Source organism: Pan troglodytes, chromosome 23 (genome assembly GCF_028858775.2).
Source record: "Pan troglodytes isolate AG18354 chromosome 23, NHGRI_mPanTro3-v2.0_pri, whole genome shotgun sequence".
Lineage (NCBI taxonomy): Eukaryota > Metazoa > Chordata > Mammalia > Primates > Hominidae > Pan > Pan troglodytes.
Genome location: NC_086016.1, coordinates 25,319,996 through 25,337,159, shown reverse-complemented (window position 1 = coordinate 25,337,159; position 17,164 = coordinate 25,319,996). Strand labels below are relative to the sequence as shown.

At 55.6% G+C, this 17,164-nt stretch overlaps 1 protein-coding gene across 3 annotated transcripts in view; it reads right to left on the bottom strand.

Annotated features, from left to right (window-relative positions):
• Window positions 1–1,094: 1,094 nt before the first annotated feature.
• Window positions 1,095–17,164, bottom strand: part of BCR (BCR activator of RhoGEF and GTPase) — a 137,453-nt gene continuing 121,383 nt past the window's right edge. Inside the window, exons 17-23 of one of the 3 annotated variants that reach the window (XM_016939532.4) lie at window positions 9,563–9,622; window positions 8,611–8,720; window positions 7,214–7,353; window positions 6,092–6,226; window positions 5,040–5,145; window positions 4,399–4,561; window positions 1,095–3,698 (exon numbers count right to left, since the gene is read on the bottom strand). In XM_016939532.4, coding sequence (XP_016795021.1) covers window positions 3,609–3,698; window positions 4,399–4,561; window positions 5,040–5,145; window positions 6,092–6,226; window positions 7,214–7,353; window positions 8,611–8,720; window positions 9,563–9,622 — 804 coding nt within the window. In that variant the 3' untranslated portion in view covers window positions 1,095–3,608. Of the gene's footprint in view, window positions 3,699–4,398; window positions 4,562–5,039; window positions 5,146–6,091; window positions 6,227–7,131; window positions 7,354–8,610; window positions 8,721–9,562; window positions 9,623–17,164 lie in introns of all 3 variants that reach the window. The other 2 variants (XM_016939531.4, XR_010156194.1) reach the window with 2 other exon arrangements.

Sequence of the window (17,164 nt, the reverse complement as noted above, 5' to 3'; positions counted from 1 at the left end):
TCCAGCCCTTGGCATGGTCTCCACCAGGTCCCCAGCCCACCAGTGCAGGGCGCCCCTGAGCCTGCTGTTGCCACGGGCCCTGTCTCTATCCAGGACGTCTCCCCACCCTCGCAGTGTCAGGGAAATGATCATGGTGGCGGTGACACTCCGCAGGCAGGGCTGCTGAGAGAAGCTGAGAAGGGTCACACTGCAGGCAGAGGCCCGTGTGACAAGCCCCTCTCACCTCGAGAGAGCTGACCAGGCAGCTCACGAGCAGAGCCACATCCCGGGAGTCTGAGAAAGGTCCTGGCTGGGCTCAGCCACCTCACTGGCCACGGGCAGCCTTTGTCGTGTGAGCCTTGCTCTCCTGGGGAGGCTCAGGCTGACGGCTGATGTGGGCATTGCCGAGGGTAACCTGTGGCCCAGTGGATATGGCCGGGTCTCCTCAAGCTGCATTCATTCAAGTAGGACCCAGGGTGCGTGCCCATCTCCAGCCCAGGGCAGCTCCCCTGTAAGCTGGGTGAGCTACTGAAGCCAAGGTGGGAGGCAGCTGACAACACCACCCACGGCCCATGCGGAGGTGGTGGAAAGGCTGGACTCAGCAGCAACACCAAATCCCGGACCAGGCAGAAACCATCCAAGACTGAGGGGCTCATGCCAGAGCGGTGGCCACAGGTAAGAACCCGGGCCCAGGCTGTGTGTGGCAGGAATCCTCCATGTCCCAGGGCTTAGCATAGCAAAGGAAGACCAGCCGGGTCACCCTGGTGGCCATCTGTCCCTGTCCCACCTGCAGAGTCAGAACAGCCTCTCCCCAGTGGGGATCATCTCTCTGCCAAAGCAACAGCGGTCCCTGCCCCAACCAGACTACCCCACTCTGTGGAGTTACGGATGCTGCTCCAGCATCCTAACACTGCCCAGCAGGCGCCTGCCTGTGCTCACCCACACCCCCCAGGCTGGCCTTCCCTGCAGCCTGGGCTTGGCCACCTTGGCCTGATTGAGCACTGAGGCCTCCTGGGCACCCAGCCCCATCACTGCACCTGCTGCTTCCAGCCCCACCCCACCGGCTCAGGGGTTCTTCCCAGCGGCGCTGATCATGAAATCAACATGCACGCAAGTTGTCTCAGGAAACTTTTTAATGAAAGTGTCGGCCACAGTGGTGTGTAGGTGGCTGAGCTCAGATTGCAGCTGCTAAGACACCAGCCACTTACCAAGAGAAAGCCAGGCTGCTTCAAACCCAGGGCCCGAGGCAAAAAAGCATCACTTCTGGTCGGGGAGTCTGGAAGCCATGCCTTGTGGGAGGTCACACTGGCATCTAGGCCTTTGCCTGCATTGCAGAAGGAGAGCCGGGTCCCCCTCCTGGAGAATGCTGCGTTCCCCAGCCCCACACCGGCTTTGCCACCACACAGGCTTTTGAGGCAGGAGGCTGGTAAGACATAGCTGTAGACCCAAAGCAACCACCAGCCCTGGGACCCTGCGGGAGAGGAGCACTTTTAGAACACGGAAAAGTGTGGTCATCCCATCATTAGACAGCACACATCCTACATAAATAAAAAGTCGTATGGGGAAGGAGGTTGGGGAGGGAATAAAAAATTGGCACAGACATTGATAGACTGGTTTCCAATTTCAAGGTAACAGATGCACATCATGAGACCAGAGGAGGCAGAGACAAGGCTGGATTTGGCTTTTCTAAGCAACATGTGTTCCTGTGCAGGGCTGAATGGCCGCTGAGACAGAGATGGAAGCCAGGACAGGGGAGCCCACCGGGCCCAGATAGGTACAGAGAGCAGAGGCTCCTGTTCTGTCCTCACCACCCATGAGGGTGACACTGCTTGTAAATGGTGGCTGTGCTCTCCCAGCAAGAAAAAAGCACAACTAAATCCACACTGCACAAAGACGCAGACAGAAAGCCTTCAAGTGGCTCTGTTTTCTGCTCCCTGCCTTGCCAGGTCCACAAGCAGAGAGGAGTGTCAGGCGCATGGCCCCACTGTCAGGCTCCCTAGTGAGCTGCGGGTTCAGCAGGAGCTGCCCACTGACACACAGGGGACACCCACTCCTCCCACCTTGGGAGAGGTTGCCAGACAGAGCCGCACTGGGTGCTGGTGTCATCCAGGGACCCCACACACTTCCTTAAATGTGATCCTGCTTCCCTCTGGGCAGCTGCATCCTCTCCTCCTGCAGGACTGTCTGGAAACTTGGCTCTCAGTTTGCTCTCCCTTCTCTTCTCTGCCTGCCCCAAGCCCCTCTTTCTAAAAAAGTGATGCAATATTCATGGGGTTATTTCTTGAAAATACTTGGTGGCCTCCATGCTTCTGTTTTCTTTGAGCCAGGTGGTCAGGAGGGCTTACAAAGAATGCCTGGGCTCCCCCGCAAGTGCCGGCAGATGGGGTAGCAAATGGTCCTGTGCCTCCACCTGCTCCGGGAGGGAGTCTCCCATCTCTAGGCCTGGCCCCTTCCTAACCCTCCATGTATCCTGTTCTCCAGAGACTTCAGAACCCACTCCTGAGAACAGCGGAGCCAGGCGCTTAGAGGAAGACCAAATGCTGCCAGGACACGGACTGTCCAGGGATTACATTCCAGCATCTTATTAGGTATCTGGATCTGTTCGGAAAAAAATTAGAAACTATGTATAAAACTTAAAAATATTCAAGTATCAAAAGGTTATTTAGGATGAAAGTTTTAAAACAAGTCATCAGCAAGCTGCTACCACCAAGTGGAGACTTATACAAAAGTTGAGTGAGTCCACTGAGCTGAGAGGACAGAAATGAAGTCACCTGTGCTGGGGCAGGGGCAGGGACACTGGGGGCAGGGAGTGTGTGGGCAGAGAAGCCAGAGAAGTCCAGGCCTGTGGAAGCCAAACAGGAGAGTGTGGGCCGGAAGGGCGGTCAGGATCGGGGGACGAGGTCGCTCTCCCTGGAGAACGAACCCTAAAGTGCGTAGCCTGGGATTCCCTCCCTGGGGGTCCTGTCCCCCGACATTTCACGGGCCTTCTGAGCTGCCTTCCAAGGAGGACTAACACGGCAACAAAAGACCCATTTCTGCACAAAAATCCTGGAAAGAAAAAGAAAGCCAAGAATGGAGTCAAAACGCTACCCAGTGCTGACCAAGCCTCTCAAACCCTGTTCTAAGTGGAGTGTGGTTTCTAAGTCAGGGAAATGGAAGAGGCCCCACCCACACAGGGACAGGGCCATGGCCCCCACAGGATGAAGCAGCAGCGTTTATTCAAGATACAACAGTGAGGGAATCCAGTCACGTTCCCTTCTCCCCAGAGAGGGCGCATCTTGACAAGTGATCCAGTAGAAATCTTTTAGACTCTAAGTTAAGTTCATAAAAACCACTCCCTTCACCCTGTCTCCCAGGGCCAGGCCTGGCCTCTGAGATGAACTGGCTTGGGGCGCCCTCGGGTGGCCACATAAAAAACCACAGTCTGAGGCCAGCCTGGGGCTCCCAGACCTGGGCGGGATCTGTCCAGTCCACCTGTCCTTCGGCTTTGGGTCGCTGTCTCTTGGCAGATGGCCCAACACTTGGGGGTGGCCCAAGGACACCTCAGGAAGGTTCCCGCTCTACGGATGGCCCGATTAGCCAGAGGTTTCCAGGCCATCTTTCCGCCTCCAGGAGATGGACTGGGACCTTTAGACTTCGGTGGAGAACAGGATGCTCTGTCTCTTGCTGTCCGGGGCAGGGATGGCCTCCAGCTGCAGGAAGTACAGCAGCACCTGGACCTGCCCGGGCAGAGTGGGGAAGAGAAGAGTGGCTCAGAGGGGGGCTCACAGCTGCTGGTGGGAGATCTTTGGGGCCCAAGCCTCCAAGTCCATCTCAGGTGCTGGGGACCCCTGCTGGTGTCATGAATCCCTTACAGTGAGATGGAGGTGGGGTGGGGTCCTGACAAGGCATGACTTGTTGGGTGGGGGGTGGTTATTTATTTTAGAGATGCACAGGGCCTTGCTCTGTCCCCCAGGCTGGAGTACAGTGGCTCCATCATGGATCACTGCAGCCTCTAACTCCTGGGCTCAAGAAATCCTCCTGTGTCAGCCTCCCAGATACCTAGGATTACAGATGTGTGCCACAATGCCTGCCTAATTTTTCTTTTTATTTTTTCTAGAGATGGGGTTTGCTACATTGCCCAGACTGGTCTCAAACACCTGGGATTGGTTATCCTGCCTTGGCCTCCCAAAGTGCTGGGATTACAGGCATGAGCCACCACACCCGAACACTTGAGGTAGTTTTAAGCTTCCAGCAAAGTGCACTAGCAGGACCAGGAGGTGGCCTGGGCCCCCACTATCACTCCCATCCATGCAGACCTAGGCAAGTCCCTCTCTGTGAATGTTGGCCACACCACATACAATGCAAGTAAGAAGATGGGCAGGACTGGGGGTGGGGCAGGCAGAGGCCACCTCTGTCAGGTCAGGGTTGCATGGGTACCTGGGACATGACCTCCAAGGACCAGCTGTCAGTCATGGTGATAGGCTGGCTGGGGTTGGCAGGGAGCTTGCTCTCCTTCTCGGAGGGCCGGAGCAGCGTGGGGCCAAAGACCGTGGCGAGGTTGTGCAGGGACATCTTATTGACTGCCTCCTTCTCTGCCACCCTGTAGAGGACCAAAGCAGCGGGTGCTGTTTCAACGCCACCCCCAGGAGAGAGGCAGAGGGGCTGGGCCATGCTGGAGTTCTCAGGAAGGGAGTGACCTCGACCCTGGCTGTGCTGCAAGCTGACTCCAGCCCTGGTACTTCTGGGTCTCAGTGGCCCAGGACAAGGGGCCAGCTCTGGGCTGGTGGGGAGGTCTCCTACTTGATGTGACTGGGAGGGAAGAGGGGGGTCCAAGTGCACTGCTAGCCACGGCCAAAGCTCTGAGCTCTTTTTTAAGGCCACAGTGCAGAGAGAGGAGGGTGGCAAAGAAGAGAGGCTGGGGCAGGGGTGGCAGTGGCACTAGTCGCCAGAGGCAGTGAGTGACTGCAGACAAGGGTCAGGAGAAAAGGTCCTCGGTGTTGGGGGTCTAGTGGGAGCAGAGGGGCACTCTGCGGCCTGGGGACCTGGAGCCCTGGGCTGCCATGGGAGAGCTGGGCTACCTTTTCAGGTGGTCCAGAAGGAAAAGGAAGGTGAGCAGGTTGGCCTCCGGCAGGGACAGCAGCAGGTTGAGCATGCAGCTCTCCTTTGCAACCGGGTCTGAAAGAGCTGCAGAAGGCGGTGGGTTACTCCTTGGGGTCACGACGAGCCAGAGACCTCTCCCGAGGTGGTCACATGGAGCACCTGGGGCTTGTGTCCCTGCACAGCCCAGGCTCGTCATCATCCTCAGTCTCACAGCTCTGGCCCCCAGTGAGGACCCTGTGAGGGGCACCTGTGTGGGGTGTGAACCACCTGAACGCCTTTTCTCTACCTCGCAGGGGTCAGCAGCACCCGGCAAACAGCAGCAGGAGGAGCCGCTAGAGCAGCTGCTCATGGGCAGAGCTGCCCTTGGACAACTCCTGCCACCACCCCCTCCCCAGAGGAGCCCAAGGCAGGGGAGGCTCAGCATGGAATGAAACAGGGGAGTGACGAACACAAGGAGGTGGGAAGTGGGAGGGTCCCAGCCCCACCAAGTACGCAGAGACCCCCTCGTCGTCCTGGACACCACAGGGGCACCTGCAGGCTGGGAGACCAGGTCCTCTGTGCATGGGCCCGGGAGGCAGACCTGCCCTAAGGGTGATGCAGAGGCCACAGGTGCTGTACGCGCCAGCGCCCACTCTAGACATCAGCCTCCAGGTTGACTAAGGGTCAGGTCATGTTTGAAACCATGCTCGGCTGGACCAGGACCCATGGCAAGAGCACCCAGGCACCCTCCTTCAGCCCTGGTCTGCAGGAAGGAGGACAGCAGACTTTAGGACCCCACAGCACAGCAGTGCTGACTATTTCAGCCTCTTGGTCTCCTTGAGGAGTAGGGACAGGGAGCCCTCTAGGGATGGGCAAGGCCTTCCAGGACAGGCTCGGTTCTGGTCCCCTGCTTTTTGAGGTTGGGTTAAAATGCCGACCATGGCAGAGGGGGCACAGCTCGGGTTCCCACACCTCACTTTTCACAGCCTCCGAGGGCAGCAGTGCACGTGGAGGAGACGTCTCCCATGAGGCCAAGGCCTCCAGTGCTCACCGATGCCCTCTGCGAAGTTGGGGTAGAACTCGTCAGTGAAGAGGGGCTCGGGCAGCTCACGGAAGTACAGCTTCAGCGTGCCTGCGATGGCGTTCACGTCCATCTCGCTCATCATCACCGACACGTCCTTGTTATCTGGAAAGAGCACGGAAATGCAGCGGCCTCCTTGAGGATCCCGAGTCTCCCACCATCCCTGCCTTGGCTAAAGCACCGTCCCTGCCATGCTGACCACTGTGCGGGTCCCTCCTGGGCTTTGAGCAGCTCATCTGACTCCTCCCAAGAGCTGTGCATGGTTCTGTGTCTGCAGAGTTGATAGGGGTGCATGGGCATTCCCATTCCTCTGCCCTGCTTGGCCTGATGTGATGGCCAGGAGGAGGCCAGCGTGGCAGGACACAGCGCCTGCATGGGGATTGGGTGGCTCTGCCCTGTACATAGCAACCACTCCTGCACCAGTGTCTTCCTTTGGACCCAACTGGCCACTGGTGCTTACATCCTCACCACAGGCCAGGTCCATTCTGGGCCCCCAGAGGGAGCTGAAACTACCACAGGGCCCTCCCAGGGATGCTGGGCATTCTAGGGGTCCTGGTCAGGGTTGGTGGTGTGTGCCCCAAAGAAGGGTCTGCAGGCACAAAATCCTGTTGAAGATGCTGGGAGGGATCCTCTGGGGTCTCGGTGCCCTCCCCTGGCATTTGTGACAGTTCCAGGTCCTTCATAGCCTGTGAGGGTTGGTGAGATGGAGGCAGAGATGCTGCAGCCCCAGCCTGGGCTGAATTTCATCAGTGCCCTCTGCCTGCCGCATCCTCACACATGGCAGGGGACAGACTGCACTGAGTCCTGGGCTTCCACCTCCTGTCTACCCCCAAGGCAGGAAGGCCAAGGCCCCGCAGAAACCCCTGGCCTACCCCAGCAAGTGGCATGCATGGCTAGGATGGTTTAAAAACTGGTTTCTACAGAGGCTTTTTCTACAACTCTTGTCTTCTCTTTTTTAAAAATAATAACACAGTAAATGAAGAAAAGACACAGAGAAGGATGTGACATGCCTGGGCCATGGAGCACTCTGAGATCTCATCGCAGACACCACTGCCCACACCTCCATCCCGTCCTGCGCAGGCCAACACTCACTGACGTCGAAGGCTGCCTTCAGTGCCTGGATGTCCGTGGCCACACCGGACACGCGGTAGATGCCCACCTCCTCCATGCCTCGGCGCTCGATCTCCTCCACGCACTGGCGCACGATGTAGGGCACCTTGGACCTCTCTCTCCTGCGGGAGGAGGGAATGCTCTCAGTGTCCTAACAGCCCTGCTTGGGCCAGAACACAGGAGACCTGCTCCCTATCTGCACACCCGGAGGTGGGGTGAGGATGGTGACGAAGGTACCCAGGTCTGGGGCTGCGCACAGAGCCTGCTGCATGCCTGTCCTCCCTCTGCAAGCTCTGTCCTCATTGCATGTACTTTCTCAGGAACCTTTCAAGCGGCCAGAACCCCTGCGAATCACACATGATCTTTGCGGGAAGGTCAGGAGGCCTTTCTAAGTCAAGTCAGCACAGGAAGGGCATCCGACAGATTCCAGGCCTGGGGTTAGCAGCCTGTGCCCCCAGCTGGGAGATCAGACCCGGTGTTGGTCCTGCCACCCACGTGCTGTGTGAGAGGAGAATCCCTGACCCCTGCCCTGGGCCTTAACACACATCCGACGAATGAATGAAGGGTTGCCTCAGCACCGGTGCTCCAAGTCCTGCGATGCTAAGTGCTTTTCTCCTCCGAGTCTTAGCAATGGACAATTCCAATACCTCCACACAGGACACTAGAGTAAGAATCCTTCACAGTTAGAACGCAGTGCTGTGCGGAGGCCTTAACTTGAGTTCTGTTTTGCACCTGGATTTACCAGCACATCAAAGCTGCTTCGCAAGCCCCCTCATTAGCAGGGCTTATCTGGGGGAGCTGCTGATGGAGTCCTCGCTGCTCATGCCCACAGCCCTCCCAGAGTGCTATGCGAGTGGCTGCCGTGCAGTTAGGGGTGGGGTGTGGTGTTTAGACACAGATGGGAGTCCAGGGTATGACTGATGGAGGCCCCGGCCCACGTGACCAGCAAGGTCAGAGGCCCAGCCAGATTCAATCCTGGGGAAGCAAATGAATTCTCAGAGGAAGTGGTCTGTGTCTGCATGAACTGCTCTCAAATCAAACAGGCTTCTCTTGGCAACTGACTCGTGACAAAGGGGCAGGGGTTATGGCCATTCAACAGGAATCTGGGACCGTGATAAATTCCAAGCAAGGGCAGAAAACCCTGCACTTGGGCAGTTCCTGGAGCCAGCCTACTGCTTCCAAGCCAGGTGGCAAGGACATTCCTGAGCTGGTTTGAAGGAAACACATGAGGTAGCTGAAGACGCAGTGTTCCCTGGGGCCTGACCTCACCATGCAGTGGCCACACACAGAGAGGAGAGACCCACACATGCTCTTTTCTGCAGAAACAGCTGAAGGGATAGGCACCCTCAGTGCGTGAGCCCAAGCCCCTCCCAACTCACTTGGTGACCACAGCAATCTTGACTCCGAAGACCCCTGTCTGTTTTCGGGATGGCATCCTCTTCAAGCTGAACTCCCTGCTGTTGAACTTGACCGAGAGCTTTACTTCGATCTACAGTGGGGAGAAGGGGCACAGTCCTCTAATCCTTCTGGTCCTCATAGCCCAAGGTCCCAAGGACCCCTGGGAGTCTCATCAAATATTTCCACCCCCAAGGCATGCAGAGGTCTCAGCATGAGGTGGAGCCGCCCCTCGGGGAAGCCCCTAGTCTACTTCAGCAAGAGCCAGGATTGTTGAAGATGATGTAAACGACTGGTTTCTGCAGACGCACCTCCTAAAATCCCCGCTGCTTCTCTTGCTTGCTTGCTTTTTTTTAGATATAGGAGCTTGCAATGTTGCCCAGGCTGTAATCGAACTCTTGGGTTCCAGTGATTCTCCTGCCTCAGACTCCAGAGTAGCTGAGACTATAGGTGCACTGTGCCTGGCTTTCTCTTTCTTAGTAACAATTAAAAATTAAGTGGGAAAGACTAACAATAATATAAGAAAAAGCCAAGAACCTCAAATATTAACATTTTACCATTTATACCCGGGCCTTTTTGGGTGTGTCATTGCTTTTAAGGTCTAAACCTTTCTGGGGTACCTAAAGACAAATCAGGGGTCTCCATTTCTATGGGCAGCCCCCAGGTCCCTGAGTGGAGGCCCCACCTGTCCTGGTGGTGCCATGAGACCTTTGTTTGAGGAGGGAAGCTCAGGGCCTGGCTGGCAACTGCATTCCAGCCAATGAATGACGATTCCAGTGCATGGTGATTCTGCTCTTGGGGGCCCTCCCTTCTCCAACCAGGCTCCCTCTCAGATGCCGCCTCAGGCTCAGCCACCTCTGACTGATTTGAAATGAACAGAGGCCACCCTATCCTTCTGGGGGAAGTGGGCACCAGGAGAGTCTCACGGACACGTACCCCATTCATGGCGATGACGGTGCGCTGCCAGTCTCTGTCCTGCAGGGCCTGCGGGTCCAGCTGAAAGCAAGGAGTCATGATTGGCAGAAGCCCTGGGGTCTGTTCAGAGGCCCCACGGGGCAGCAGCCCACACCCGCCACTTCTCCAACCTTTAGTCAGAGGCAGAGCCCAACTGCGGCCAGCACCTCCATCCAGAGGCCAACAGAGGTAGAGTAAGGAGGGGCCTGCCAGACACCCCTGGAACCCAGGGCCCCACTGCTCCCAGAGCCCTGCTGCCTCGGGTCCCCACCCCCTCCTCCCTCTGCCCCGCCCAGTTGGGAGCTGATGTGCAGGCTGGCAGGCTCTCTCCATCCGGCTCCCATCACCACGGGTGCTATGTGGAGCTCAGTGAAAGGTGAGCTGTCTAGCAGCAACTTCAGTAACAACTCCTGGGGGCCTGGCATCCACAGCTGCTGTCTGGGGAACTGTGGACACTGTTCTCCCCCTGCACCACGAACAGCTTGTGGCGGGAGGAGCCTGCAGGCCACACCAGTCCCATGGTTCAGAATCAGGCCCAGAAGGACCCAGAAACAAGCCCTAAATCAAGCAGCTGATGAGGGGGCCGGGAGGAAGCCCCTCTGTGACCCCTCTAACTTCTACCCCCACCCGGCACTATCCAGACAGCTAGCCTGCAGGAGCTTGTCCTTAATGTCACCCGAACACAGTCTGTCCTGGTATGTAACACCCTGTCATGACCAAGCCACATGTCCCCCATCCGTGAAGGCTCTGTCTCCCGTTTTATGGGGAGCACGTTCTATGTCAGCAGTTCCTGGGTATGCCAAGACCACTGGCTGGGCTGGGTGAATGAGCAGTACCATCTTGTTAAAAATACACCTCCCTGGCCAGGTGCGGTGGCTCACGCCTGTAATCCCAGCACTTTGAGAGGCTGAGGCGGGCGGATCACGAGGTCGGGAGATTGAGACCATCCTGGCTAACATGGTGAAACCCTGTCCCTACTAAAAATACAAAAAATTAGCTGGGCGTGGTGGTGGGCGTCTGTAGTCCCAGCTACTTGGGAGGCTGAGGCAGGAGAATGGTGTGAACTCAGGAGGTGGAGGTTGCAGTGAGCCAAGATGGCGCCACTGCACTCCAGCCTGGGTGACACAGCAAGACTTCGTCTCAAAAATAAAAGCAAAAACAAAAAAAACACCTCCCTGGGTTCCACCTGCAGCGAACTGACTCATAATCTGAGTGGGACCTGGGATTTGCACAGCTAGAAACCCCAGGTAGTTCTGGAGTGAAGCCAGGTCACGGAGCCACCGTCTGACTCCATAGAAGGCCACTGCATCTGGCCTTGTGTTTCCATCCCTTGATTCAGGTGATGGTTCACTTCAGCCACAAGGCAAGCTGCCTAACAGCAGGGACCACACCTCATGATGTCTGCACACATTCACATGCGTGCACATATACATACACACACACGACGGTGCTGAGCACAGCGCCAGGCCTAGAGAGGGGCTGAGGACAGGCATTACTTCCACTGCAAGGGACCCTAGCGGCCACAGCCACCTGGGCCTTCTGCAGGTGAAGTGGCCAGAAAATAAGATGCTCTGGAGCAGGTCAAGGAGCCCAGCCAGCTGCCCCTACTTCACAGGTGTGTGCACCTGGGCCTCCCTCCCTGCACCTGCTCAGCATGAAGGCTCAGCACAGGCACACCTGGGGGGTGACCCCTTCTCACCTCCCCTTCTAGGTCCTACTGGTTAACGTTTCCCAAGGGTCTGAACTGTGCAGCCAGAGTGGCACAGAGAAGCAAAGGGCGGCGGGACGTCTCCCACCAGGGGCCATGTGGCCACAGGCTCTCATTCCGCACCTGGCCCTGAAGGTCGTCAGAGGCCGCACTCCAGGCCTCAGGGACCCCACCCTGAGAAGCAGCATCTGTGAGCAGGGAGTGGTCAGTCAGAACCACACACAAAAAGGAAACTCTCAAGTGGCACTTTCCCCCGGAGTGAACCCTAAGCAGAGGCAGGAGAGGACAACATGAGGGATGCGGACAGAGTGCGCTTTCTCTGGAAAGGAGGAGTTTCATACCACTGCTGGGAGCTTTAAAAAATGGAAACCCTGCCTGTGATATCAGCACTTTAAAAGGCCGAGGCAGGAGGATCACTTGAGCCCATGAGTTTAAGACCAGCCTGGGCAATATAGTGAGACCCTGTCTCTATAAAAAAAAAATTTTCAAAAGCATTAGCCAAGCATGGTGGCATGTGCCTGCAGTCCCAGCTGCTCGGGAGGCTGAGGTGGGGGCAACACTTGAGGCTAGAAGGTGGAGACTGCTGTGAGCCATGATCATGCCATTGCACTCCAGCCTGCGCAACAAAGCGAGAGACCCTGGCTCTACTAACCAACCAAGTAACTGGAAACACAGAAACATGTTAAGCAGGAGACATTCTTCCCTTTCCTTCAAAGAACAGCCATCACTGGGCCCCTCTCCCCTTGAAAACCCAGAACAGGCAGAAGCAGCTAACAAGCAACCCAGAGTCCAGGTAAGAAGAGACAGAAAGAGAAGCTGTCCAGACATCCGGCGGCTGCCCCTCAAAGCCCCCCTGGAACCACGGCCCACAGGTGCTTTTCAGCAGAGGCCGCCCGGCTCCGGCCCGCCCGGCTGGGGTGGAAGTACCAAAGGAGGCCCTGCATCACGGCCAGGGTGGATGGCGACTCTGGCATGCTTGGCCTTGCTGCTCTGGGAAGCTGGTGGGGCTAAACGAGAGCTTCCAGCCTCCACGGCCTTTTGACCAGGCTTTGAGGGAAACCCCACCCCGCAGTCTGGCTGGCCAAGGTCAAAGCTTCCCATCACCTCCGGGTTCCACTTTTTTGTCTGTGTGTGGGAAGAACACCCTCCCATCCCAGCCTATTGGTTACGGGAATTTCCAACGTGTCTCCATCTCCTCTAAAGCCCAGAAAAGCTGAGCTTCCTTCTCAAGTGGCTAGTTTCCTGTTGCCCAAGTTTGGAGACTGAGTAAAGTATGACTGGTCAGCCTGCCTTGTGCTGGAAGCAATCCAGACTGTCCAGAATCTGCACCACTCCCAGCAGGTAACCCCAATAATCACATGCAGTGCCTCTGATGGACCCAGGGTGGAGGACACCCTGCTCAGGTCCTGCTCCCCCAGAGCTAGCTGGCTGAGCAATGTGCAGCCCTGGGTGGGGCTCCAGCCAGCGTCCACTCCCCAGCATTGGTGGTGTCCAGCGCCCACTCCAACCTGGTACTGATGCTGCCAGGAGGGCTCTTTATCGGGCCCCTCTCTGTGACTCCCAGTGACTGAAGACCAGGGTGTTGGCCTCCGGGCACTGGCTCTCACGGCGGTCCTGACTGGCAGCTCCAGTGGGAAAGGCTGTCCCAAGGCTGGCTCTGTTCCAAAGAACAGAGTGTGCTCCGCAGAGCGGAAGCCGTATAAAGAATAGCATGATAATGAGGCCTGTGCCTCAGCTCAGCCAATCCCAAACATTGCTCAAGGCTGGTACGCTCTCTCGTGCAGTTATTTAAAGCACCAGAGAAGTAAACAAGCAAAAGACTGGGGTTTGGAAAAACAGATGACCAAGGGGGAAACAGTTTTCCCTTAAGGGAAAAACCGAGGCACTCCGGATGCTGTCCAGGGTGCCCCTGGGTTGCAAGGTCTTGGTGAGGAATATGCCTGCTGCCTGGCCGGGGACTGGGCAGGCAGCGGTCTGTCTGCTCACATGCAGTGGTCTCAGGAGGATGGACCAGGTCGCTGCTCCTCTCCCCCTGGACTGGGTAAGGCAGGAGCCTTGAAAGAATGACTATGGTCAGCGGGCCTGGCAGATGGTGGCCTGGAGGTCTGCCTAGAAAACTATCGTGCACATCCATCCCAGGGAAGTGGTGGGGTGGGGGCTGAGGGAGGCCGAAGCCCAACTGGGGCAGGTGCTGTGTGCTGCCCTGAAGCATCACTGACCACTTTGCATGGTGGCTCTGCTGGGGGCCCAGCACTGCCCTGCTTGCTTTGTAGTCAGTGTGGCTGGACTGAGTCACCGATGGGCAGCTGGAGGACATCCTCTCACCCACCCTCAGCAGGGGCTGGGAGGGGGCTATGAGTAAACCATCGAAAGGAGGAAATGCTCGTTCACTTAGCTCCTTGTAGACAACAGCTTCCTTCACGCCCATCGTCACCAGCCTGGATGGTCCAGCAGAGCAACCCCAGTTGTTCCTGTCTGGGCCCCATGTGTCTGCACTATAACCTACTCCCGGGGGTGGGTCTTTGCTGAGACCACCAGAGAACCTCTGTGTTCACCAGGAGAGAGATCCCAGGCCTCCTGCTGTAGTCTATGACCACAATCTGCTCTCCTGAGATCCATCCTGCACCTTTTTTTTTTTTTTTTTTTAAGGCGGAGTCTCACTCTGTTGCCCAGGCTGAAGTGCAGTGGCGAGATCTCGGCTGACTGCAACCTCTGCCTCCTGGCTTCAAACCATTCTCTTGCTTCAGCCCCCGAGGAGCTGGGATTACAGGCACCTACCACCATGCCCGGTTAATTTTTGTATTTTTAGTAGAGACAAGGTTTCACCATGTTGGTCAGGCTGGTCTTGAACTCCTGACCTAAAGCAATCCACCCAACTTTGCCTCCTAAAGTGCTGGGATTACAGGCGTAAGCCACCGCGCCTGGCCTCTATCCCACTTTTAACTCTTTGCTTCTCTTCTCTGATCCCAACCAGTCTCTAACATCACTTCAAAAGGAACACACCCTTCTCCCTTAGGATACACTATAACCAGCATCGGTGAGGATGTAGAGAAATGGGCTTTCATACATGGCCACTGGGGATGTAAGATGGTGCAGCTACTCCCGACAACGTAGGGTAGTTCCCCAAATAGTCACCTTGTTGCACAGCCCAGCAATCTTACTAGGTGTTTACTCAGTGAATGAAAACATACGTCCATATAGAGACTGGTACCAAGGACATGTTCGTGGCTGCATCAACCTTAACAGCCCAAACTAGAAATGATCCAAGTGTCTGTCAAATAGTAAATGCAGAAATAAAAACATGTTATATGTATGCAATGGAAAATTATTATCATAAAAAGGAATCAAACAATGCTACCACATGAATAAACCTCAAAAACATAATGGTAAGTGGAGGAAATCAGTCAAAAAAGCCCACTCTAGTATGATTCCACGTTTATGAAATGTGAAGAATGGGCAAATCTCTAAAGACAAAAAGCAGATCGGCTTGGGTTGGGAGTGGCTATAACTGGGAACAGGGGCTGGGCACGGTGGTTCACACCTGTAATCTCAGCACTTTGGGAGGCCAAGGCAGGAGGATCACTTGAGCCTAGGAATTTGAGACCAGCTTGGGCAGCACAGCAAGACCTTGTCTCAAAAAAAAAAAAAAAAAAGCCTGGCATGGTGGCGCATGCCTGTGGTCCCAGCTACTTGAGAGGCTAAGGTGGGAAGAGCACTTGAGCCTGGGACATCAAGGTTGTGCTGAGTGTGGTTGCACCACTGTACTCCAACCTGGGCAACAGAGCAAGACCCTGTCTCAAAAAAAAAAAAAAAAAAAAAAGGCAACAAGGAAATTGGGGTGATAGAAATATTCTAAAACTGGATTGTTGGTAAAAGTTGTACAGCTCTGTAAATTTACTATAAAATCATTCGGTTATAAAAATGGATGCATTTCATGGTACAAAAGTTAAAAATACAGGGTCCAAAAGTGGCTCTCAATAGAGCAAGGAGGACCTGTATCACTATCCATGTTGATGGCGGTGTGCTTCTTCAAGAAGAATCCCGTGGAATCTGTGTAAGAATTTGCTCATGTGATCTTACATTTTCATGATGTTTACATCTTCATATCTTCCCCAAATATTGGTTCAAAACAAACATCACTCATTTTGTGTTCCTGCTGCAAGAGACCCCCTGGGGCCTGCCCCTCTCCAAGTCTGTTTAAGAGGCTACATACGTAAGTTTCTCTCCTATTGGTGCCTCTGCCACATGGACCATGCATGTCTCATTCATCTCGGAATGCCCCCCAGGCACATCAGAGACCCCCCTGAATGGGTGAATGGCTGTGTGGACAAGACCTACATGGCCCTCAGATAATCCTTGAAATACAAATGAGGATTCTCGGTGCCTTCATGACGGTATCCGCCTTACCTGACCATACCTCCTCCGACTCCCATCACGTCCCCTGTGACGTGATCTTTATTTTGGCTTATGTTTGTCTCTGCTGCTGGAAAGTAAACGTGGAGGACAGGGCTTTGTCCAGTTCATTCTCTGTGGTATCTCCAGTACCCAGACAGAGACATAAAACATACCTCTATAAGTTATGTAATACATTGTTTAATGGATCTAGAGTTTATATATATATAGTAAAATACATATTGGCACAAAGCAAGTACTGTTACATGCACTGGAAATTGCTGAGCCAGGCACCTGCCCTCTCACAGGTGAATTAAATTGGGGTGGGGGGGAGCCATGCAGCCTTGACAGTTGAGTGACTTATGCTCTCATGGGTGGGGGGTCAGCGTTTGCTGCTGTTCTCATCCTTATCTGTCGTTTGTGAGGAGGCGATGGAGCAGGCACTATCTGGCTCCAGCCCCTGGTCCCTGTGTCAGTGGGAGTGATGGGTGGGAACCATGGCTAGACAGGAAGGAATCTGATTGCTGTGTGAAGGGCATTCATGACTCACGCCAAGTAGGTGGCGGCTGCCCTGGTCCCTGGAGTTCCAGGCTCCCAGCTGGGGGGCTTGTTTGTGGGATCCCAGGAGGAAGGAAGTCGGAGGAGTGGTGGTGACTATGCCATTGGCGCTCTGCGACACCAGCCTGGCCTCTTTCTCCCCCGTGGACACCGTTTTCTGCACAAGGATACCTGAGAGAGGATGTGCATGACTCCGGAGCCCAGCCTTTTTGAATCTGGGCTTTTCCCAGTGACACCAGGTGCCTTCTGTGCTGTACCGTGTGGGAGGCGCTTGGCTCTCTGCAGCCAGCTACAGGGGCCTACAGCCCCCACCCTGCTTATGCACCTTGACTCAGAAGTTGAGTAGAGAGACCCTCCCGTGAGGTGAGGCAGTTGCAGCAGGTAGAGAAGCCGCAGCATCCCAGGAGTGTCCAGATCCAACCATGAGGGCAGAGGTCCCTGGCAGGCCCCAAGGGCAGGGGTCTGGGATGGAAAGGAGTCCTCAGCAAAGCTGCTCATGTGCCTCTCTGTGGGCAGCAGGAGTCGGGATCTTCTGGGCTGGGGGCTTGGCCCGGTCTGGTTTTTTGCTCCCCTTAATGGTGCTGATGAGCTGGGTTTAGGAACCACTTGCCCGAGTCTCAGATTTTGGCTCCTGCTCTTCAAATGCCTGTCCTGGATGACTTGCCAGGTCCCCACCTCCCTTCTTGCACGATAGAGGCTCCATGAGGGTGGGGGTGGCGGTGGGGGGGCTCTAGAAGTTGGGATGGGTGACCTGCTTTGTTCAGAGCCACAAGCCAGAAAGGCAAGGGGATACACAGTACAGCAGGGACAAAGCTGTGGTGGTGCCCACAGTCCAGAAAAGAGCCACTGACAGCACAAATTGAAGTCCTTGTGTGTGGGCAGGTGCAAGAGGACCCAAGTCGGGTGTCCCTTCCAAGCCAGCCCCG